This window comes from Amblyraja radiata, chromosome 5 (genome assembly GCF_010909765.2).
Source record: "Amblyraja radiata isolate CabotCenter1 chromosome 5, sAmbRad1.1.pri, whole genome shotgun sequence".
Taxonomy (NCBI): domain Eukaryota; kingdom Metazoa; phylum Chordata; class Chondrichthyes; order Rajiformes; family Rajidae; genus Amblyraja; species Amblyraja radiata.
In genome coordinates, this window is record NC_045960.1 from 102003386 (window position 1) to 102028418 (window position 25033).

General features: G+C 42.6%; 1 protein-coding gene across 1 annotated transcript in view; it reads left to right on the forward strand.

Annotated features, from left to right (window-relative positions):
* col19a1 (collagen type XIX alpha 1 chain) overlaps window positions 1–25033 on the forward strand; it is a 344957-nt gene that overhangs the window by 283735 nt on the left and 36189 nt on the right. The window contains exons 38-45 of the mRNA XM_033021894.1: window positions 295–348; window positions 2349–2402; window positions 6538–6591; window positions 7209–7262; window positions 9468–9521; window positions 10534–10584; window positions 18356–18391; window positions 24728–24754. Coding sequence (XP_032877785.1) covers window positions 295–348; window positions 2349–2402; window positions 6538–6591; window positions 7209–7262; window positions 9468–9521; window positions 10534–10584; window positions 18356–18391; window positions 24728–24754 — 384 coding nt within the window. The remainder of the gene's footprint in view (window positions 1–294; window positions 349–2348; window positions 2403–6537; window positions 6592–7208; window positions 7263–9467; window positions 9522–10533; window positions 10585–18355; window positions 18392–24727; window positions 24755–25033) is intronic.

Consider the following 25033-nt stretch of genomic DNA (forward strand, 5'->3'; position numbering starts at 1 on the left):
TCTCCAAACAATAACAGCAAATCTGAACGTGAGCTGGTAATTAAATGGTTTTCTTCTCTCCTGGATTTTATTTGGATTTACATTGTGTGAAAAAATAGGTACATTCAGGGGTCTCTCAATCCCATGATAATATCTCAATCCCAATGGGGTTCTAATGGCATGGAAGCAAACCAAAAAAAGACCATTGTACCATTTCTCATTACTGCACTTTCTTTAATCCCAGGGATCCACAATTTCATCGCAGGGTCTCCAATAGTAGTTTGATTTTTGAATCCTGCAATTATTTTCATACAGGGCGATCCAGGACCAAGAGGCCCGTCTGGAATTCAGGGATTGGATGGGCTGAAGGTGGGTAGTGCAATATCTTTGTGATGTTTCCAACTCTAACTGAAAAAAACAAGACAATGAACATCATAAACATCAGTTATATTGCATCACTCAGTCATAAAGAAGCCCCTCCCAGTTCATAAGGGAGTTGTCAAATAAAATTTGACATTAAGCCACATAAGAATTATTAGGACAAGTAGCCAAATTATGGCCTAAGAGATAGGCTTTAAGAGGAAAACACGTACAGGATTCTTTGGGTCATGAAAGGAATGAGGAACTAAATTCCAAAAGTTTTTTACTGATGTCCGTAAGTTAATTTTGTCTATAAATCAGAATATATACAGAATGAAAATAAAAATAACTCGATATTGTAACCATGCATCGACAAGGTTGTAATGAATGGTATCAAGAGCACATAAGACTGACATGAAAGTACAGTTAATAAAAGCAGAGATAGAAAGGAAACTATTTTGGCCTCTCTTAGGAACAAACATACGTACGTACATCGGACATTTCCATTTTATAACATTATGGGAGATCGCTCGTATATAGGGGAGTCCATAAGTCAAGTGTTGAAAATCCAGGGATGGCCTGTAGTGAAAGAGATATTGACACAAAGTGATTTAGAGATGGAATTACAGACCTTTTATTTGAACCAGTTAAAGGCACAGCTGCTAGAGACAGAGTAATTAAAACCTAAGAGACCAGACATATTGGAGAGCAGAGATTATTAAAATTAGGCTATGAGAAAACAGTTGGAGATAATTGGCAACATTAAATAAATTAGAAAGCTGTTGTCCCATGTGATGGGGCACCATATAATGGTATTTTGGCTTTTGGACAATTAGGCAGCTGCTTGTGCTGATTTGAAAGATACACCCCTCTCCTTACAGATTCCATAATCAAACATCTTTAGTTGGGGCTGTTTAAATTTTCAACCATGGATGTGGTCTGAGACTGTCCAGTCTGGCTCTAACCAGTGCAGACCAAATTGTAGTCAGAATGTGAATTACGTAGTTGCATTCCCATTTACATATAAAAAGGAGCTTTCACCTGACAGCAGCCAATGTGGACAACAAGTGACAATTCCTTTTAAACTTGTCTGGATTACCCTTTCACTTAAGGGCCTGTCCCACTTGGGCATCATTTGCACGTCATTTACGCGACATCATTTACTCGTCACGACGCGCGGGTCGTAATGTGCGTGTGATGCGTGCATGGCATGCATTACGCGCGCATGGTTCGTGGTGACGTAGGCAGTGACGCGTGGTAGCGCGCGGCGCCCCAGTACTTTGGGATTCTCAAAATCCTCGAGCGCCACCTGCGTGATGCGCAAATGACGCCCAAGTGGGACAGGCCCCTTAGACCAAGAGCCTAACGGGAACTAAATTCCAAATGTGTGTTTTCTGATATAAAGCACAATATGGGTTACTCACAAATACTTTCAAACAAGAATGAAATAGATCATTTGGACACTGTTGCAATTTTGACTGGGCAGCTTCAGAAGTCACACAATAGCAATACAGCTGAGTGATGCAACAACTTTGCAAACTAGCTGCATGACTGGAGGTTGTGCACAGAGAACTGCTACTTGCAGCCACCCAGGACCTGGACTGGGTTCCATGGTGAACAGTGCGCTTCCAATCACACCCATACTTCCCATTTCCTTCTTGGGTCAGCCGCTTTTGAAAAGTTGAGAAGTTTCCCCAATATGAACAAATAATTTGGGTATGGAGCCCACCCGTGGTCAATAAATAAGGCATTGGGAATCAAATACTCCAAGCAATTTCTCTAGCTACAGCAAACAATGAGCTACACCCACTGAGAGTTACATCCTGACCGATTTTCGAAATCATTCCAGGAACTGGGACTCACTTTGGGAGCCAGTACATCATCTTTTGAGACTTCCAGCAAAGGGGTGGATTCTCATTGACATACTTCTGACAGCTCTCAAAGATGTCTCGTGCTCACTGGAACTACTGATTTTAGATATGCTACTGAACTTAATTCTGTTTTCAAAGGGAAACAAAGGTGAGCGAGGATTCCCTGGGCCAATCGGAGAGAAAGGAGATGAGGTGAGTATCTTGTGGGCTCCAAGACTGAACAGTTAGATACAATTCACGCACAGGATATGGATGTCATGGCAAGGCCAGCATTTATTGCATGCTCCACTCTATCCATATGCAGTGTGACTTGCACTAAAGCCAATTAAGAGTTAACCACGTTTGAGAAAGAACTGCAGATGCTGGAAAAATCGAAGGTAGACAAAAATGCTGGCGAAACTCAGCGGGTGTGGCAGAATCTATGGAGCAAAGGAATAGGTGACGTCTCGGGTCGAGACCCTTCTTCAGACTGATGGTGGGGGTTGGGGGGCGGGAAGAAGAAAGGAAGAGGCAGAGACAGTGGGCTGTGGGAGAGCTGGGAAGGGGAGGGGAAGGAGGGAGAAAGCAAGGATTACCTGAAATTGGAGAAGTCAATGTTCATACAGCTGGGGTGTAAACTACCCAAGCAAAATATGAGGTGCTGTTCCGCCATTTTGCGGTGGGACTCACTCTGGCCATGGAGGAGGCCCAGGTCGGATTCGGAATGGGAGGGGAGTTGAAGTGCTGAGCCACCGGGAGATCAGGTTGATTAATTCGGTTCACACATTGTATATATTTATTACTTGGACACGGGCCACATGAGTGGCACGGGTGGGGGACAGTTTTGTGGAATTTGGAAAAAAATGTATAAACTGTATTGAACAATTTGTATAGCCTCCGAAAATGTTGGATGAATTTTTCGCATGGTTCATGTATTGTATATATTTATTACTTGAAATAAATAAATAAATTTTGAGATAAATAAATAAATAAATAAATAAATAAATAAATAAAGAACTGAGCGGAGGTGTTGGGCGAAGCGATCGCCAAGCCTGCACTTGGTCTCACCGATGTAGAGCAGTTGACATCTAGAGCAGCGGATGCAATAGATGAGGTTGGAGGAGGTGCAGGTGAACCTCTGCCTCACCTGGAAAGACTGCTTGGGTCCTTGGATGGAGTCGAGCGGGGAAGCTAAAACGACAAGTGTAGCATTTCCTGCGGTTGCTCGGGAAAGTACCAGGGGCGGGGTGGTTTGGGTGGGAAGGGACGAATTGACCAGGGGGTTACGGAGGGAACGGTCTCTGTGGAAAGCGGAAAGGGGAGGAGATGGGAATATGTGGCCAGTGGTGGGATCCCGTTGGAGGTGGCGAAAATGTTGGAGGATTATCTGTTGTATACGACGGCTGGTAGGGTGAAAGGGGAGGATAAAGGGGGACTCTTTCCTTGTTACGAGTGGGGGGATGGGGAGTGAGAGCGGAGCTACGGGATATAGAGGAGACCCTGGTGAGAGCCTCATCTATAGTCGAAGAGGGGAACCACCGTTCCCTAAAGAATGAGGACATCTCCGATGCCCTGGTTTGGAACACCTCATCCTGGATGCAGATGCGGCGTAGAGGGAGGAATTGGCAGTAGGGGATAGAGTCCTTACAGGAAGCAGGGTGGGAAGAAGTGAGTCCAGATAGTCATATTGATCAGTCTGGCGTCATTTATGGGCCATAGTGGGTTAGGAAGGCAGAATTCCCTTCCTAACCCAAGTAGTTGAGGCCAGTTAATTGGCTATATTTAAGAGGGAGTTAGATGTGGCCCTTGTTGCTAAAGGGATCAGGGGGTATGGAGAGAAGGCAGGTACGGGATACTGAGTTGGATGATCAGCCATGATCATATTGAATGGCGGTGCAGGCTCGAAGGGCCGAATGGCCTACTCCTGCACCTATTTTCTATGTTTCTAATTCCCAAAAGTGCAAACAAATAAATTATTATGTCAAAGATAGACTCAAAAAGCTGAAGTAAAACAGCAGGTCAGGCAGCATCTCTGGAGAAAAGGAATAGGTGACGTTTTGGGTTGGATCCCTTCTTCACCTATCATCTTCACGTTCTTTATCTGAAACATCACCCATTCCTTCTCTCAAGAGATGCTGCCTGTCCCGCTGAGTTACTCCAGCTTCTTGTGTCTATCTCCGCTTTAAACCAGAATCTGCCGTTCCTTCCTACACAATTATTATGTCAATCCAGCAGTTTGATCGTCGATGCGATGCAAGCTTTACTTTCCTCCAGAGGTTATTCAGTAACCAAAATAATTTCTCAGCTGTGGAGGTGGGATTTGAACCCTTGCCTTTGAATCATTATTCCAGGCTGATTGGATCATTCATCCATTTCAGTCAAGTAACTCAAACCCTTTGCTGAAATATCCATATCTGCTGATTTTTCCAGTGGCAGATGATGCATATACTTATGCATGCAGAATAATATTAGTTCACTGTATGCACAAGGCAGAATCCTTTTAATGTAATGAGAATTCGTTATTGCAGCTCATGGATAAATATTGTAATAATTTAAAAAATGACTAATATCACAGAGACAGTAAATGGTATTTCCACCAGCATTATGCATCTCACTGTGATGCTTCTCCCCCTTAACCAGCTGCCGTTGCATAGTCCATTTCCCCCTCCATCGCCATTCTACACCGGTTGTCGGCGACTGCAGGGGAGAAGGAAAAGACCATAGTTTTAAGGTGAAATGACACAAAGTGCTGGAGTAACTCAGAAGGTCAGGCAGCATCTCTGGAGAACATGGATACAGTAGATGACGACACCTATCAATGTTCTCCAGAGATGCTGCCTGACCTTCCGAGTTACTCCTGCACTTTGTGTCACCTTGCTTATTAACCCGCATCTGCAGTTCTTTGTTTCTACCTAGTTTTAAGGCGATTCCGATGCATAAAATCTGACTTACACAAAAGTTTATGGAACGTAGCCCTTGCGTTAGTTGGCGAATGTCTGTTATAGTGAGAGTCCTGAATTCATTCTGTTTTTAGAGGTTTTCTGGTAGCTTTTAAAGTGGGTTTCATACCTCAAGAGAAAGAAATGGCATGGGAGGAGCGAAGCTTTAACTCAAGTTGCTCTGCCAATTTAGCAACAAAGCAATATCATTTCAAAGATATTGTAGAAAACATCTGTCTAGAAATGGGATTATGAAGCTGTGTGTGACTTACGATTCAGTTTAAATTAATAAAACAAAACTTCAAGACAAAGTGGGGAAGTACTGCAGGTTTCATAGAATTTGAAATCATCCCACTACGTCTCCATGTCCCTGACATGCTGTTATGTAGTGGAGACCAAATAGATTAATGGTGCCAGCGACATGTAATTTAATGTAATCACCTGTCACCTTCTCGGGTATCACCACTCTATCCAAGCCCCAGTTTATCCTGAAAGTGATTTCCAACAATCCCCAACTCGTAACCACTAATCTGCCAACATTACATTGCTCAACTAATCTACAGACTGATTTGCCTTCCAGCAGTCCTTGACATGCATTCTCTGTCCAAATTACTTCACCAGTCTCCTGGCTGCTTTCCTCCCAATTCTGGACTAACACATCTTTCAGTCAGTCTCATCCCACCCTTACTGTGAGAACTTGTACCCTGAATCAGGCTTCATGCGGGGCCCAGTTGCCGTTTTAATTAGGGCTCAGACAGGAACCGACATAAAGAACATCTCGTAGACCAATGTTTAAGAAGGAACTGCAGATGCTGGAAAATCGAACGTAGACAAAAATGCTGGAAAAACTCAGCGGGTGAGGCAGCATCTATGGGGCGAAGGAAATAGATGACGTTTCGGGTTGAGACCCTTCTTCAGACTTCTCGCCCCATAGATGCTGCCTCACCTGCTGAGTTTCTCGTAGACCAATGGTGAGTTTCTCAAACAAATCGATTTAATAATTCAAGGCCTCGACAGAGTGCACTAGTAAACACTGTGAGAGAACCCAAAGTGTTTCAAAGATTTGCAGCACCCACGGCATTTTAATATTTCCACGACACAATGGTTGCATGTTGATTCTACACCTTTGAAGAAATTCCCCATTGATCAAGGTTTAGCCTCCTGTTTCCTGTTACATGTGGCATTCACACCAGTTAAAATCTATTCATCACCTCTCTTAATATGCTTAATTGTTGGTCTCTTTTCCAATCGTGCTTTCTCAGTACATAATGTCTTGGGTTAAGCACATTACAAACTACTCATCTGATCCTTTTTATAATTTTCCGATTTTCCTACATCACTTGTTATTGTTTGAACATAACACTGCTTTCACAGTTAAAGCAGAAAAACATGTTGTTTCTGATTCTCAGGCACCGCCAGGTTTACCGGGCTTCCCTGGACCCAAAGGAGCTGAGGGACCTATGGTGAGTGATGACTGGACATCCTATTAATGGAAATATATTTTTGCTCCCTTGAGATATGTCCCTGTGAGCTGCACTTGTTTTCTCCTTCTCTGCCCAAAGTAAAGAATGGAAGTGACCCATTGCTGGAGCACCTTTCAAACTACTGTGCACAGGGAAGCCATTTAGCTGAACTTATGATATGCTTTCAGGACTAGCCACATCTTCTCTGAGTGCATCAAAATGTTCCCAAGATGATTCCATGGTTGCAAGTGATCTTGCAATATCAGATCTCGTTCCAGTTTATCCTGCCCTCATTGCGGAGTTTTGCCCCACACACGTCCTCACTCCTTAACTTTCACACTCTCTCTTTTCTTCAGGGTGTTACGAGGCACTTTAGAAAACACACTTGGAGATTACTTGCTAAAGAATTCCATGAAATAAATAATCAGCAACTTGTTTGTTGCTTTAATATGAGCTTGTTACTTTATGGGAAACGAGCCTATCATTATAAACAAAAATACTTGATTAAGAAGGTCTGAAGGTAAACAAAATGGAGGGTTAATGTAAAACAACTGGATCGGGAAGCCGAGAATTTGAAACAACTGAACGAATAAAATGTGTTTTTTCATTATTAACAGGGTTCAAAAGGAAAACCAGGACATACGGGGCCATTTGGACCCAAGGGAGAAAAGGTATGGGGAAATGTTCCTCTTTTGTTAAAAAACTAAATTTACTCCATGGAGATTGCAGAGCACCTCAGCATGTTCGACAGGTATCAGAATGGATAGGTTCTGAGAGGACCACTGAGATGTATTCCCCCAAGTTTGTTTTAACCATCAGAACGCCGTCAAACTCATAGGAACTTGCAAAAATCCATCCTTAAACTCTAATATTCCATCACATTCATTTTGCAAATTGGCCTTCATGAACTGTAAAATGATTTATCTTCTAAGAATACAAATTTGCATTTGTTTAGATGCAAGAGCATTTGTAAAGCATGTTTTTCCCCTTTGCAGTCATCCCAGCCGTTGAAGTATGTTTTGCTCATTTACAGACTTACTTCAATTGACCAAATCTTCAATCGTTCTTGTTGCTTGCTGCACTAGTCCACAATCTATCAGCCAAATGGTGGAATTCTTTGTACAATGATGTCTGCTGATAAACGTTAAGGGGCTGTCCCACGAGCATGCGACTCCATGCGGCAAGCACGATCTAAGCGACTCCATGCGGCAAGCGCGACCTAACGTGGTCGCTTGAGTCGTACGGCCTCGCGGGGCCGGTCCCACTTTGATCGCCGGAGCCGCATGGAGTTGTGCGGAGCTGGTCCAGACATCACGCGGGGCTCCGAAAAACTGACCGTGTTTAAAAATTCCGCGCGGCAACGGCCTGCCGGCCTGCAGCCGCCTCGACACCGTACGTCACGCACGAACTTCCCGCGGACTTCGCTCAAACTTCATTTCACTCACTCAACCTGCGCGCGGCCCCCGCTTCTGGTTTGGTCGTGCTTGCCGCATGCAGGCGCATGCTGGTGGGACCGGCCCTTTAGGTCGCGCTTGCCGCATGCAGGTCGCATGTTCGTGGGACAGGCCCTTTACTCCTTTGAATACCAAATCTGTCCCCAAGATATTGCTAAACACTACTGTATTCATACTGTACTGTATACTGTATGTCTGAAGAAGGGTTTCGGCCCGAAACATTGCCTATTTCCTTCGCTCCATAGATGCTGCTGCACCCGCTGAGTTTCTCCAGCTTTTTTGTGTACCTACTACTGTATTCAATATGTTTCTGAGTTGTAAACATAGTATTTCACACACTGATACAGGATTAGCTGGACAAAATAAGGTCCTTTAATCACATGATGCAGCAATAGTACAATTGTTGATCAGTCTTAGCAATCAGTCTATACCAACAGACCCAGATACAAGGCAAGGAAACCTCAGAGTCAAACAGCATGGAAACAGGCCCTTCAGCCCAACTCATCCATGCCGACCAAGATGTCCACCTTTGCTAGCCTTATTTTCCTATGGTTAACCCATACTCCTCTAAACCTTTTCTATCCATGTACCTGTCCAAACGTCTTTTATATTTTGTTATTGAATGTGCCTCAACTACTTCCTTTGGCAGCACGTTCCAAATATGTACCTCTCTGTGAGGAAAAAATTGCCCCAGTCTTAGAATAAAGGGGAGGCCATTTAAGACTGAGATGAGAAAAAACTTTTTCACCCAGAGAGTTGTGAATTTATGGAATTCCCTGCCACAGAGGGCAGTGGAGGCAAAATCACTGGATGGATTTAAGAGAGAGTTAGATAGAGCTCTAGGGGCTAGTGGAGTCAAGGGATAGGGGGAGAAGGCAGGCACGGGTTATTGATAGGGGACGATTAGCCATGATCACAATGAATGGCGGTGCTGGCTCGAAGGGCCGAATGGCCTCCTCCTGCACCTATTTTCTATGTTTATAGTTAGGAAAGGATAAATGCATCAAGCAATGAAAACAGAACAATACCTAGACTTGCACCGAAAGTACAGAACTATATTCCAATCTCCATAACATAACTTCATACATATTCTTTATCCTGTGTCTGTACACTGGACAGCTTGATTGTAATCATGTGTAGTATTTTCGCTGACTGGATAGCATGCAACAAAAAAACTTTTCACTGTACCTCAATATTAATAAATTAAATGAACAAAATAAATGAAATAAAAAAATATAAATGCCCTCAAATGTCAGCAGTAAATCACCCGCAAACATGTCAGTCCTATGTTGGAATATACGGTCCTATGTTGTTCATTACTTTTTTCACAAGATAAACGTTCACATTTTAAGTTAGAATTAATTGTTTTAAAGTGTTATTAAGAATCTGTCCTTAAAGTGAAATATTGATTATACTTCATAGGGCAGCAAAGGGGCAGCAGGAATCACAGGGCCACCTGGACCACCTGGAATTCTGGTAAGTCACCAAAGGCCTACAGTGGTGATTATTCAGCAACCTTATCCTTATTTAAAGACAAAACCACCGAGTAAAACTTAAGAGGACCAGACATATGCTACATGCTCACACTCAGCATAGATTGTGTTGAAATCCCAATCCTAATCCACTCATTTACTCATCACTTTGTTTAAATTCTTTACAATTGCTTCTTAAAACCATTTGTACTCGCTTCTTTGAAAAAGAGCTGCTATCGATGACCGTTCTTGAGAAATTCATTCCATTATTATGATTCCTTCAGCCTTTCCTCATAATTACTTCTTTATGACCACAATATTATTGATTGCAAGTGGCTCAAGATAATCGTCATTGCCTTTTCAATAATTAATTAAATAATTGCAAAACCATTATAAAATCAAAGTTGTACAGCAAAGGAACAGGCCCTTTGGCCCAGCATGTCCATGGTGACCTTTATGCCCATGTACACTAATCTAATTTGTCTGCACTAGATCTGTATCCTTTGCCTTGCCTATTTAAATGACTGTCTAAGTGTGTACTCACATAGTGATTGTATCTAACCCCACCACCTCCTCTGGCAATGAGCTCCAGATATCAACCACTCCCTGTGTTTTAAAAAAAACTTCCCCCTAAAATCCCCTTAAACTCTTTCCTCTCACAAACCTTTTGCTTTGATACCAAAGGAGGAAGATCATCTCTCAACACCGTGCCCAACTTTCATTCTGATGTATATATATTCCCCTGTAGATCTATAATCATCTTCCTTGCGATCCATAATCAGTTTATCGGATGCATGTTTTGCTTTATTGTTGTTTGCTGCACAGTTTTAAATTGTCGGTAACAAAATATGATGTTGTGTCTTGGTGAAAATATACCCCAGCTAAGGTTGAGAATTTGCTGTTCCCAAACATGAACCAGTTCATTCTTAGTGGGAGTAACTGGTGAAAGAACCAATTATTCCATATTAAAGTGAGCATGAGAGTTAGCTCTAATATTATGTTCTTACATTCCTCAGAGCACAGCTACCTATGAAGGAAATGGAATGAGCAGTATATATAAGAAACAGGTATGACTATTGAGATATCTTTTGAAACATTGCAGAGAACTGGAAATTTTGATTTGTAATGATTGCTATTTTTGAAATTTATACTTTTATTTATTTTTGTGATAGTAAGTACAAATGCGGAGAGCTGTTTGATGCATTGTACCTCATCTTTTTATAAAAGATTGCTGTTCCCCCCAATCACTTTAACAGCATTTCTAAATCTTCTGGTATACAAAAGTTCTGGAGAAACTCAGCGGGTGCAGCAGCATCTATGGAGCGAAGGAAATAGGCAACGTTTCGGGCCTAAACCCTTCTTCAAACTGATGCAGGGTAGGGGGGGGCGGGGAGATAAAAGGAGAAAGGAAGAGGACGAGCCGGAGGGCTGAGGGAGAGCTGAGAAGGGGAGGAGACAGCAAGGGCTACCGGAAATTGGAGAAGTCAATGTTTATGCCTCTAGCGTGCAAACGGCCCAAGCGGAATATGAGGTGCTGCTCCTCCAATTTCCGGTGGTGCTCACTCTGGCCATGGAGGAGGCCCAGGACAGAAAGGTCAGATTCGGAATGGGATGGGAAGTTGAAGTGCTGAGCCACAGGGAGATCAGGTTGGTTAATGCGGACCGAGCGGAGGTGTTCGGCGAAACGATCGCCTAGCCTACGCTTGGTCTCACCGATGTAGATCAGCTGATATCTAGAGCAGCGGATGCAATACATGAGGTTGGAGGAGATGCAGGTGAACCTCTGTCCCACCTGGAACGACTGCTTGGGTCCTTGAATGGAGTCAAGGGGGGAGGTAAAGCGACTTGTCTACCTTCCTAATCCCTCAATCTTCTCTCTTCTAATGTAGACAACCTAGCCCAGACTCTTTATTCAATCATACCCCGGCAATATCCTCATAAAGATCCCCTACACCTTATTGAGTGTACTTACTTGTGTCATAGATTATATGATTAGGGAGCCACTGTTTAAAACACTAGCTATGTCATAGCTGGCCCAGTGTGCATAGTTCCTGTACTGTGACGAACAGAACTATGCACACAGGTCCAGCTATGATATAGCTAGTGTTTTAACCAATGGCTCCCTAATCATATAATCTCTGCCTCAGCTAACAAAGGTAAAGCTCCCATTTGCTGCCTTAAACGCCCTTTTTATATGCCAGTTCTACTACCTGCAGGAATTTGTGGACATGCTGATCCAAGAACCATTAGTATCATACTATTTATCATGTATTTCCTTGTCTTTACTGTGCAACACTCTCTACTCACTCCCTGCAAAAAATGCATCGCCTCACTTTTAAAAACAGTTATCACATTAGTGTACATCTGCTCCTGTCGAGTGTGATTTGTTTCTGCCTTGCCCAGGTCATATTGCTATGGTGACATGTCCAAATACTGTGGATTACTAGCTGTTTTCCTGAACATTTCCCTACTTTTGTATGTTGATCTTGCATTTGTTCATCTACACACTGTTTATCAATTTGTTCTCCATCCATGGTCATATATGGTCTTCTAAAATGCCAATAACATCTCTGGTGAATGTTCATATAAAGTAACCATTTACCATGCTATTTATATTTGATGGTAATTATATTTGATTAAATCACTGAGATTTTATTTACATAAATTAGAGCTTTAAATTCTTATTTGGTCATTCTTTCCCCATATAGTATTGGATGGCTTTTTGATTGTTATGTTTGACTTGTTTATCCGTGCTTACAGTATATTTCTTTCTCTCTGTGTCACTCGGTCTTCTTTATAACGTTGAAGTTTCCTGTGGTTTCATTCACCATCCAACACATCAATATTGGATAGCCTGCTTTTCTTGCTTTTACCTTGTTTGATCTTATTTAATCATTTGGATAGTATTTATTTAGTTTGGTGTTCCCGCTGTGTATTCATTATGCTTGTGCCCTTTGAATATAGTTGGGATTTTCTTCTATAATTTAGCAATGTTACAAAATTTTGAGATTTAAAAAATCAAATCTTTAATTTATCCCATCAGATAATGCATAAAAAGAAGTTTAATTTGACACTTAATTCACTTTCATATCATCAGTATTAAAAAGGTTATGGCCATTTTCATACTTGGAAATTGGCATCTTGTTCCCTATTGCTTTTTCATTGACTTAACACCAAAGCTGTGATCGAGAACATTTAAAAGCCGATAACTTCCTTAAAATTTAAGAGAACTGAATGAAATTTTCAGTTATTATAGATTGAAGCATTCTGAAACAAATATGAAACAATCTTACTTAGATGACTTGAAATTAAAGCATATAATTAGTTAGTTACCTAATTGTAGCTAATTACAAAATTCAATTACTAGATCTAAACATCTATCCATTTCTTAAGAATAGATTAACATTTTTAAATAGCCTAAGTGTCCAAATAACATTCACACAAGAATTCACAATATAACATAATTTTAAAATCTCATTGTCATGGGTTTAGATCTACTGCTGTAGTTTTGGGAGCAACAGCAGCAGGAGCTTAGCAAGAGATACGACTGATTGGCTCTAGCCCGAGTGGGAGGAGAGAAGTGAGTTAGTGCCGGGAAACCAGTTGAAAACTGAGGAATTTGTAAACTGAGGTTTGTAAATTGGTAAATCAGGCAATTTATCAGTCAATTTAAGCAAGACGGCTCTTAGCGAGCGGCAGTGAGTGAGCGGCCCTGTGAGAAAAGTGTGAGTCTTTGGCTCGAGAGTCTTCGGCTGAGGAGACCACGCAATACGCTTGAGAGGTAGAGACGAAAGAAGGAGATGTCAGGCAAGCTGATTCAGTGCCATGCTTGCAGTATGTGGGAGGTCAAGGACACCGCTGGTGCCTCTGGCTGCTACAAATGCGAGAAGTGCATCCAGGTAGAGCTCCTGAAGGGCCGTGTTGGGGAACTGGAGAAGCAAGTGGATGACCTCCGGTTCGTCCGAGAAACTGAGTCGTTCCTTGACAAGTCCTACAGTACGATTGTTACACCTAAGGTACTGGAAGAGAGAAGGTGGGAGACAGTGAGAAAGGGAGGGAAGCATGGAATGCCAACGTCCCCGGGTGTTGTACCTCTTGTGAACAGGTTCACCCACTTAGAAGCTGTCGGGACGGAAGACGTGTTTACACTGAGCGGTGGACTGGCTTGCGATGCGAATAGGGCTGTTGAGCCAGAACCAAAAAGGCCTAAGGCAGGCAACGCCATTGTAGTGGGAGACTCCATTGTGAGAGGTACGGACAGGGGTTTCTGCGGCAACAGACGGGATGCGAGGATGGTGTGCTGCCTTCCTGGTGCCAGGATCCAGGATGTCACGGACAGAGTGCAGAAAATCCTCAAGGGCGAAGGTGAACATCCGGAAGTGGTAGTGCATGTCGGCACAAACGATGTCGGAAAGAAGGGGATGAATATTCTGCAGCGTGACTTTAGAGAGCTCGGAAAAATGCTGAAAAGCAGGACCTCCAGGGTTGTTATCTCCGGTTTGCTTCCAGTTCCTCGTGCTGGCGAGAGCAGGAACAGGGAGATACGGGACCTGAACGTGTGGCTGAGGAACTGGTGCACGGGGCAGGGATTTAGATTCTTAGATCACTGGGATCTGTTTTGGGGTAAGGGGGAACTGTACAAAAGGGACGGATTGCATCTTAACAGGTGTGGGACCAGCATTCTGGCAGGCAGGTTTGCCACTGCTACAGGGGTGGTTTTAAACTGAATAAGGGGGGTGGGGTGTCGAATGGGATAGTGGAGTTAAAGGGAAAGGGTTTCTTAAATGTGTGAGCGTAGAGACAGAGGGGGTGTAAAATGAGGGTAGAAGCAATAGGTAGCAAGGTGAAAAGTAAAAGTGGCAGGCCGGCAAATCCAGGGCAAAAATCAAAAAGGGCCACTTTTCAGCATAATAGTATAAGGGGTAAGAGTGTTGTAAAAACAAGCCTGAAGGCTTTGTGTCTCAATGCAAGGAACATTCGTAATAAGGTGGATGAGTTGAATGTGCAGATAGCTATTAACGACTATGATATAGTTGGGATCACGGAGACATGGCTCCAGGGTGACCAAGGCTGGGAGCTCAACATCCAGGGATATTCAATATTCAGGAGGGATAGACAGAAAGGGAAAGGAGGTGGGGTAGCGTTGCTGGTTAGAGAGCAGATTAACGCAATAGAAAGGAAGGACATTAGCTTTGAGGATGTGGAATCGAGCTGCGAAACACTAAGGGGCAGAAAACGCTAGTGGGAGTTGTGTACAGGCCACCTAACAGTAGTAGTGGAGTTGGGGGTGGCATCAAACAGGAAATAAGAAATGCGTGCAACAAAGGTAAAACAGTTATAATGGGTGACTTCAATCTACATATAGATTGGGTGAATCAAATTGGCAAGTGTGCTGAGGAAGAGGATTTCTTGGAATGTATGCAGGATAGTTTTCTAAACCAACATGTAGAGGAACCAACGAGAGAGCAGGCTATTCTAGACTGGGTAATGAGGAAGGTTTAGTTAGCAGTATTGTTGTGCGTGGCCCCTTGGGCAAGAGTGACCATAATATGGTTGAGTTCTTCATTAGGATGGAGAGTGACATCGTTAATTCAGAAACAAGGGTCCTGAAATTAAAGAAAGGTAACTTTGAGGGTATGAGACGTGAATTGGCCAAGATAGACTGGCGATTGATTATTAATGGGTTGACGGTGGATATGCAATTGAAGGCATTTAAAGACTGCATGGATGAACTACAACAATTGTTCATCCCAGTTTGGCAAAAAAATAAATCAGGGAAGGTAGTGCATCCGTGGATAACAAGGGAAATCAGGGATAGTATCAAAACAAAAGATGAAGCGTACAAATTAGCCAGAAAAAGCAGCCTACCAGAGGACTGGGAGAAATTCAGAGACCAGCAGAGGAGGACAAAGGGCTTAATTAGGAAAGGGAAAATAGATTATGAAAGAAAACTGTCAGGGAACATAAAAACTGACTGCAAAAGCTTTTATAGATATGTGAAGAGAAAAAGATTAGTTAAAACAAATGTAGGTCCCTTGCAGTCAGAAACGGGTGAATTGATCATGGGGAACAAGGACATGGCAGACCAATTGAATAACTACTTTGGTTCTGTCTTCACTAAGGAAGACATAAATAATCTGCCGGAAATAGCAGGGGACCGGGGGTCAAATGAGATGGAGGAACTGAATGAAATCCAGGTTAGCCGGGAAGTGGTGTTAGGTAAATTGAATGGATTAAAGGCCGATAAATCCTCAGGGCCAGATAGGCTGCATCCTAGAGTACTTAAGGAAGTAGCCCCATAAATAGTGGATGCATTAGTGATAATTTTTTTAACTCTTTACATTCTCGAGTAGTTCCTGAGGATTGGAGGGTAGAGAAAGTAACCCCACTTTTTAAAAAGGGAGGGTGAGAGAAAATGGGGAATTACAGACCAGTTAGTCTAATGTCGGTAGTGGGGAAACTGCTAGAATCAGTTATTAAAGATGGGATAGCAGCACATTTGGAAAGTGGTGAAATCATTGGACAAAGTCAGCATGGATTTATGAAGGGTAAATCATGTCTGACGAATCTTATAGAATTTTTCGAGGATGTAACTAGTAGAGTGGATAAGGGAGAACCAGTGGATGTGTTATATCTGGACTTTCAGAAGGCTTTCGACAAGGTCCCACATAATAGATTAGTATACAAACTTAAAGCATACGGTATTGGGGGTTCAGTATTGATGTGGATAGAGAACTGGCTGGCAGACAGGAAGCAAAGAGTAGGAGTAAACGGGTCCTTTTCACAATGGCAGGCAGTGACTAGTGGGGTACCACAAGGCTCAGTTCTGGGACCCCAGCTATTTACGATATATATTAATGATTTGGACGAGGGAATTGAATGCAACATCTCCAAGTTTGCGGATGACACGAAGCTGGGGGGCAATGTTAGCTGTGAGAGGATGCTAGGAGGCTGCAAGGTGACTTGGATAGGCTGGGTGAGTGGGCAAATGCATGGCAGATGCAGTATAATGTGGATAAATGTGAGGTTATCCACTTTGGTGGCAAAAACAGGAAAGTAGATTATTATCTGAATGGTGGCCGATTAGGAAAGGGGGAGATGCAACGAGACCTGGGTGTCATGGTACACCAGTCATTAAAAGTAGGCATGCAGGTGCAGCAGGCAGTGAAGAAGGCGAATGGTATGTTAGCATTCATAGCAAAAGGATTTGAGTATAGGAGCAGGGAGGTTCTACTGCAGTTGTACAGGGTCTTGGTGAGACCACACCCGGAGTATTGCGTACAATTTTGGTCTCCTAATCTGAGGAAAGACATTCTTGCCATAGAGGGAGTACAGAGAAGGTTCACCAGACTGATTCCTGGGATGTCAGGACTTTCATATGAAGAAAGACTGGATAGACTCGGTTTGTACTCGCTAGAATTTAGAAGATTGAGGGGGGATCTTATAGAAACGTACAAAATTCTTAAGGGGTTGGACAGGCTAGATGCAGGAAGATTGTTCCCGATGTTGGGGAAGTCCAGAACAAGGGGTCACAGTTTAAGGATAAAGGGGAAATCTTTTAGGACCGAGATGAGGAAAACTTTTTTTACACAGAGAGTGGTGAATCTGTGGAATTCTCTCCCGCAGAAGGTAGTTGATGCCAGTTCATTGGCTATATTTAAGAGGGAGTTAGATGTGGCCCTTGTGGCTAAAGGGATCAGGGGGTATGGAGAGAAGGCAGGTACAGGATACTGAGTTGGATGATCAGCCATGATCATATTGAATGGCGGTGCAGGCTCGAAGGGCCGAATGGCCTACTCCTGCACCTATTTTCTATGTTTCTATGTTTCTATGTTTATAGGCCAAATGGAAGGAATTTAATGTTTAATACCTGTAAATTAATGGCCATTTAAATCAGCTTGCGAGTGGGATTTTCTGGAACGGGACCATTTGGAACGTTCAGAATGCAGTGAATTTATACCCCCATATCGGAAGCAAATACACTACCGGTTCTTCGGGGGGGGGAAAATCACCGTTTCGCAACTTAAAATGTGAATTAAATACATCTTAAGAAACACTTTTATACATAAAAATAAACTACTTTCTTTTACCTGGTCCTCCATAAAATCCATCCCAGTTGTCGGCATCGACGGCTTCAGAAGCTGGTTTTCAAATGACTCCAGCGATTAACTTGTCGGGTGAATTTTTTTTTAAAACACACAGAACGGCCGTAGGAACGATTCTTTAGCAACATCTTGCACTCCAACAAATATAATTCAGGACCAGGTCGGGAAAAAGACCTGTTTTAACCCCGCCCCTCCCCCCTCAAACGCGCCAAAATCACGCACACGGCCAGTGGCAGAATTGCAGCGCCGCTGAAGGTAAGTTTTGTAACATACCTATATCATTGCCCAATTGATTTACTAATTACTTCTAAGTGGATCACAGTTTGATTTATGTAGGAAGGAACTGCAGATGCTGGTTTAAACCTAAGATAGACAAAAAATGCTGGAGTAACAGGCTGCATCTCGGGAGAGAAGGAATAGGTGACGTTTCAGGTCAAGTCTGAGGAAGGGTCTCGACCCAAAACATCACCTATTCCTTCTCTCCAGAGATGCTGCCTGTCCCGCTGAGTTACCCCAACACTTTGTGTCTATCACAATTTGATTTAGTTGGTATGGTGGATGTCTAAAAGGCAACACTGCTCAGTTGTTACTATTGTACTAAACTACTCTCAACTCTTCACACTTCTATGAATGGCATGGAAATTGTTGTGTTATTGCTGGAGAATACAATACCTGAAATCACCATAATTATTATATTGCTCTCCAATTGATACATTCCTTACTTATTTCACAGGATGTTCCAGGATTACCAGGTCCTCCGGGTCCACCTGTAAGTGTTGTTCATGTTCGATGGTATAAAGACGACTGGAGATTTTAACCAGCTTTCCCTCACTCAGACATTATGCTGAAGTTCACAACTGTTCCAAAACAGAACCTGCAGCATGCAATTCACACTAAGAATTACTTGGTATCTCATCATCCTACATAACATAACAAAGAGCATGAAACAAATGTAAATGTATAAATAGCATGGCCCTGACCAATGTGTGAAACTCAGTCAGCAGTCTAAATTGGAGATCGGGTCAGTAAATATCAACTCAGGATTGCTGCAAATGATCATGGAACTATGCATACCGTAGAGTTGTTGGTTTATAACAAACCAGTCTCATGCGAACATTAGTGAAGAAAGTGTAGAATCCATATTCGTATTGTTTAAGTGCAATTTCAAGATAAGTTTAAGTGCAAATTCAAGACAAGCTCATCAGCGCCTCTACTTCCTGAGAAGATTACGGAGAGTCGGATTGTCAAGGAAGACTCTCTCTAACTTCTACAGGTGCACAGTCGAGAGCATACTGACCGGTTGCATCGTGGCTTGGTTCGGAAATTTGAGCGCCCTGGAGAGGAAAAGATTACAAAAAGTAGTAAACACTGCCCAGTCCATCATCGGCTCTGACCTTCCTTCCATCGAGGGGATTTATCGCAGTCGCTGCCTCAAAAAGGCTGGCAGTAATCATCAAAGACCCACACCATCCTGGCCACACACTGATCTCCCTGCTACCTTCAGGTAGAAGGTACAGGAGCCTGAAGACTGCAACAACCAGGTTCAGGAATAGCTACTTCCCCTCAGCCATCAGGTTATTAAACCTGGCTCGTACAAAACTCTGATTATTAGCAACCACTTTCTGTTATTTGCACTACCAGTTTATTTATTCATGTGTGTATATATTTATATCATGGTATATGGACACATTTATCTGTTTTGTAGTAAATGCCTACTATTTTCTGTGTGCTTAAGCAAAGCAAGAATTTCATTGTCCTATACAGGGACACATGACAATAAACTCACTTGAACTTGAACTTGAATTCTGAACTAATTGTTCATAAAATGCCAGTTTTTTCTCACTGCAACTAAATTAAATAATGGTAAGATTAAACGAGAATTTACCAGTTTGAAGTTTGATCTTTATTTTATGAGGAGTTACGATGAGGGACTACGTGAAGAAGACCCCGTCCAGGCGCACACGCGTCAATCTTCAAAGCAGCGGTGTGAAATCACAGAAGGTAATTACCGAAGCATAATAGTAAGATATGTGAGACAAACATAACTTCCAGTTGACCTTTATGAGGGTGGGAGCGGAGGGCACGTAGTCCCTCATCGTCACTCCTCATAAAATAAAGATCAAACTTCAAACTGGTAAATTCCCCTTTTATTACAGAGGAATATTTAATGCTGAATCCAAAACAACACCACCAAATGCCCCAGGGTCTGCTATTTATTTATGGTAATACTTGTGAAACATCCGTTCACTTGCCCATCCTGCGGCCGCAAGGATATGGTCTATTGGAACGTCCAAATCCTTGGCCACTGATGTTGCTGCCGCCCTGGTGGAATGAGATTTAAATTTGCCAGTATCAATCCCTGCATCAACCAGCACCTGCTTCAGCCACCTCGAGATAGTCTGTACTGACACATTCTTATGTGTTTTTTTATGGCTGATAAACAATGCTGATTCTGTACCTCTTAAGTCCTTAGTGGCCTCAATGTAACATCTTAAATGTGACACTACACATAGGCTTGGATCTGTAGGATATGCTGCAAAGATCAACTTACACCCTGTGACTCCAGGTCTGCTCTTTTTGAGTAAATCATAGACATAGAATGTAATTGCATCTGCTATCATTGCCATCCTATCTATACTTAATTTCTGTAAAGTCTGTACTCTTTGTGCTGAAACTAATGCCATTAGCATGACTACCTTCATGGTAATTTTGGCTAAAGACAAAACTGAAATGGGACTCCATACCCAAAGGAACATCAGCACATCCCTCATATTCCAGATTTCTGTATATCTGGGTCTAGGAGGCTTGGAATTGAAAATTCCCTTCATGTACCTACAGACCAAACGGTGTGATCCTATCAGCTCTTGTTTTGACTCTCTCCATAAATATGCAGAGAGGGCACTCCTTGCAGTATTGATCGCACTGTAACTTAAATTAAAATCAAAATAGAGTGTTGACAGAAACTCTAAAACATCTGGGATGTCTGCAGTGTGGTATGAAATATTTTGCCTTGAGCAAAACACCTCCCATTTCCTTATGTAAGAAATGTACTGCTTCTGGGTACTATCCTTCCAGGCTGCTGCAATTACATCCACAGTGCGATCTGAGTGTCCTCTTCCGAGATATGGCCTTCTTAGAATCTGCAAATTAACAAATCAATACGATCATGTAAAGGATGCAAATCACCAGATACAGGGTGCACAAGTAGGTTTGCTTGTCTTGGAATACCCATGACCATTATGACCATGTGACCATGTGACCATTTTTAGCACTAGTGGGTACCATGGTTGTGTAGGCCAATCTGGGACCACCAACACTCCTGAAGCAGAGTCCTGCTTGATCTTTTGTAGACACCTACTAATGAGACAAAACAGAGGAAATGCATATAAAAACATTCCACCCCAATTTAGCAAGAATGCATCCACCGCTGTTGCACCTGGATCTGGTTCCCATGAAACATATTTAGGCAATTGTTGGTTCAGTCTAGATGCAAACAAGTCAATTTCTGGCATTCCAAATTGTGCAACAATTTTATTAAAGATGTCACGATTTAACATCCATTCCGTATTGTCATTGAATTTACGTGACCTGGTGTCTGCAATTATGTTGAATCTACCTGGTAGGTAGATTGCCGAAAGCCAAATGTTTTTCGAATAATACACCAGTGCCAGATAACGTTTGCCAATCTGTCACATGATTCTGACTTGATTCCACCCATGTGATTGACATATGCTACAGCCGTAGTGTTGTCAATCTGAACCTGCACATGCAGATTTTGCACATTAGAGCAATAAGCTTTAAGTCCATAAAATGTACCTAACAATTCTAGGTAATTGATTCCATGTGCTTCGAGCAAAGATACCTCTTCCACATTCCATCTACCTCCACAGCTGGTAATGGTATCAGTAGCGCCCCAACCTAGCGCACTTGCATCAGACTGTAGGATGATAGCAGGTGTTTCAACCAGAATTTCTCTGGAAGCATATGAGACACTCTTAATCCACCATTGTATATCAGCAATTGCTGTTCTTGGTAATTGCATGGGCCCATCAAAATGCCCAAAATGTCTCTTCAATGCCTGTACCTTTGCTCGCTGCAGTTGCTGATAATGCAGTGGACCGAACTGCACAGCTGGAAATGAAGCAATTAGTTTGCCAAGTAAGCTCGCCACTTGCTTAATTGATGGTTGATACTCTGAAACGAGTTGGCTACAACCCTCAATTATCTGCAGCCTTTTATCCTTGGGTAAAGTCACTATCATGTGTTCTAAATTAATAGTGAACCCCAGGTAATCAATTGTTTTGCTTGGAGACAACATTGATTTATCTGGATGTATAACGAAACCCAGCCTCTCAAATGTGAGCTTGACTTCTGACACAGATGCTTCTGTTGTAGCTCGAGTGTCACCCACAATTAATATATTATCCAAATAAGCCATTATTAAATGGCCCTGAGTCCTTAGCAATGCTAGGACTCGTTTTAACAATTTTGTAAATAGTCTTGGGGCTGAGGTTAAACATTAGGCAATGCTTTGAACTGCCAAAATTGATTCATCCAGTTAAATTTTAAATATCTTCGATCATTACCTTGCACAGCCACAGAGTAATATGCATCTTGCAGATCTATGCTGGCCATATAGCATTCTCTTGAAATTAGCTGCATAGCATTGGCAAATGTCTCCATTTTGAAATGTTTATACTGTACAAAAGGGTTAAGACTTGTTAAATCAAGAATGATACTACAACCACCATCCTTTTTTGCCCTAGGAAAAATGCTAGATACAAATTGGTGGCTTTGGTGAACTGTTTTTTCAATAACCCCTTTCCTACTTAATATTTCAAGTTCCTCTTGAATGTTCATATTCTCTTCTTTTGAGAAAATACGCATTCGTCTTGGAACATGTTGAGTAGGAGGATCCAAATGTGGATAGAATTCAATTCTGAACCCCGTAATACTGCACTGTATAAATGCATCAGATGCTATTTTTCGCCATTCTTTTAGGAAGAATTGTAACCTTCCCCCAATTTGCGAATGTGAAACACTTAATATGTTTCTTCCAGGACCAGACCCACCTACCTTAGGGTTTGCTTGTATCAAATCTTGTCCCTTGCCCCTCGTGGGAAAATTATAACCTCCACGCCCCGGAGCAGTGCGCCAATAGCGCGTATACGGGTACGAACGACTTGTTCCTTCACCACTCCAGCCACCCTTCGATAGGGATATTGACTTCGAACCGATCTGCCAGGCACCGGTGGTTTAATCATTCCCACGGTTTTCGCTTCTTCATTCAGGTCTTTCACCCTTTTGGCTAGATTTTCTCCAAAGAGCAGGTTCGGCAATTGTATATTAGATGGTTTACAGAGCCCTGCAAAGGATGTATGTTAGGTCTTATAGCACTTTTTACGAATACAGTTTATTTCAAAGTGTGCATTAACATTAGTGCCAAAACATCCTGTTGTGACGTTGTCACAAGTTCTTCCTCCAGGTCTCTGACAAAAGCCATAATACTTGACCCAATTAATCTCAATACCCGCTGTAACTTCATTTCTTGTGCGCGTATTGCGGTGCCCAAATAGCCCCATATAACATTATTTACTGCTGGGATTGCTAGCAGTGCGCAATTCTGCGGGGTTTCATATTTTTTGACAGTCTCATCCATAGTTAGTTCTTCCAACTGATGGGAAAGCAAGTAATTTATTGTTAATGCTATTTCTTCTGCCAATGGTTGCCCTTTCAGTCTGGGACCTGAGAATTTTTGGGCCAGACCTGGTATTCTGGGCTCTGTTATTGGGCTTTGGTCCTCATATGATTCGTTATCATTTTCTTGCTGCCCTGGAAATTCCTCCTCATAGTGGGGTTGATCTGGTATTTCCAGCGCTGGCTCTCCCATAGGCCTACGCATAGTAAATCCTTTTTCAGGCATTCTTGCAGGCTCTTCCATAGAGCCACATACTGGCAGCCCTTTATTGGTTGCTGCTAGCACTGGCGCTTCTGTAAACTAATGCCTATATTGTCTTTCTTCAGACATTCCTGGTGCTGGCTCTCCTGTAGGCCAACCCATATATTCTCTTTCATAAGGCATTTCTGGCGCCGGCTCTCCTGTAGGCCAATGTTTCCCAGGGCCTTTCCTGGGTGCTCCCTGTGCTGGCTCTCCTGTTGGCCAACGCTGATTGTACTCCTCCTGGAGTGTGCCTTTGTAAATCATTTTCCCCATGAGGAATTCCAGTTGTGCGACCCGATCCGACATGACTTCTTTCTGAGGTGTGGTAATCTCTGGGTCTGACTCATCCGAGTCTACTGTCCTGTTAGTTTTCTTTTTGGCCTTACACCCTATAGGTGCTGTAACGGTACTTTTAGTAACCGTTTCTGTAAGTTGCTGGCTTTTCTGCCGCTGACTTTTTACTCGGTCGCCCGCTACTCTCAGACCCTCTGTCCTCTTGAGTTTTAGCTGCGGTACGCTTCCCTTTATTTTTACCCCCTTTCTCCATAGCTTTTGGACTTGCCTGCACTCAGCACACAGTCTCCACCGAAGAAAGTTGGTCTGAAGTGAAAGTGAAAGCACTTACCTTCAGATTTTTTCACTCACTGCTTGGGGGGCACTGCTCCTCCCAACACGGTTGCAGCCGCTATGCGTCTGACGATATGACGCGTGTGCACCTGGACGGGGTCTTCTTCACGTAGTCACTCACGTGACTCCGTAAGTAAAATTCATATTCTGCATGTTGAAATTTGAAGTTAATAAATATGATCAGTCTTTTTCATCTTATTCTCTAATGGTTCCTCACAACATTGAAGAGGGCCATTCAGCCCATGTGTCTATGGTTAGCTCTCATTAATCCCATCAACTTCATTCCTGTCCTTATTTCCGTGTAAGTATCACATCCTAGGGATGTGGGTAGAAACCAGAGAACGCAGGGGAAACCCTTGCAGTTACCCGGAGGACGTGCAGACACCATACAGGAAGTAAGGATCATACTGTTCACTGTAGCCATCGTTTTACCTGCATGCCCCTTGTTTAAAAAGGTGTAATGATTTTCACAGAGTATTGGTTTAGAAGTAAAGTGATATGGAACTTTACATGGTAATTTGTGTTTTACTTTTGCAGGGGTTAAAAGGAGATCCCGGATCAAAGGTAAGCAATTTCCTCCAATATTTGCAATAGATTCAGATCGTAAAGAGACAAACTATCAAAAGGTCAATTTTTCCCTATGACATTTTACAAAATTGTTAAAATAGTGAATGGGCAAGTTGGTAGCTATACTATCGCAGCAGGAGGAGGAACACTGGACAAGTAACCATTGCTCTAATGCAAATAAAGCCACTATTCCTTTAACTTTCTGTTTCGTAATAAGGAAGGAATGTGGCTTAAAGGCACATCCAAAAGTCTACATGTAGACATGTGTCTTTTATA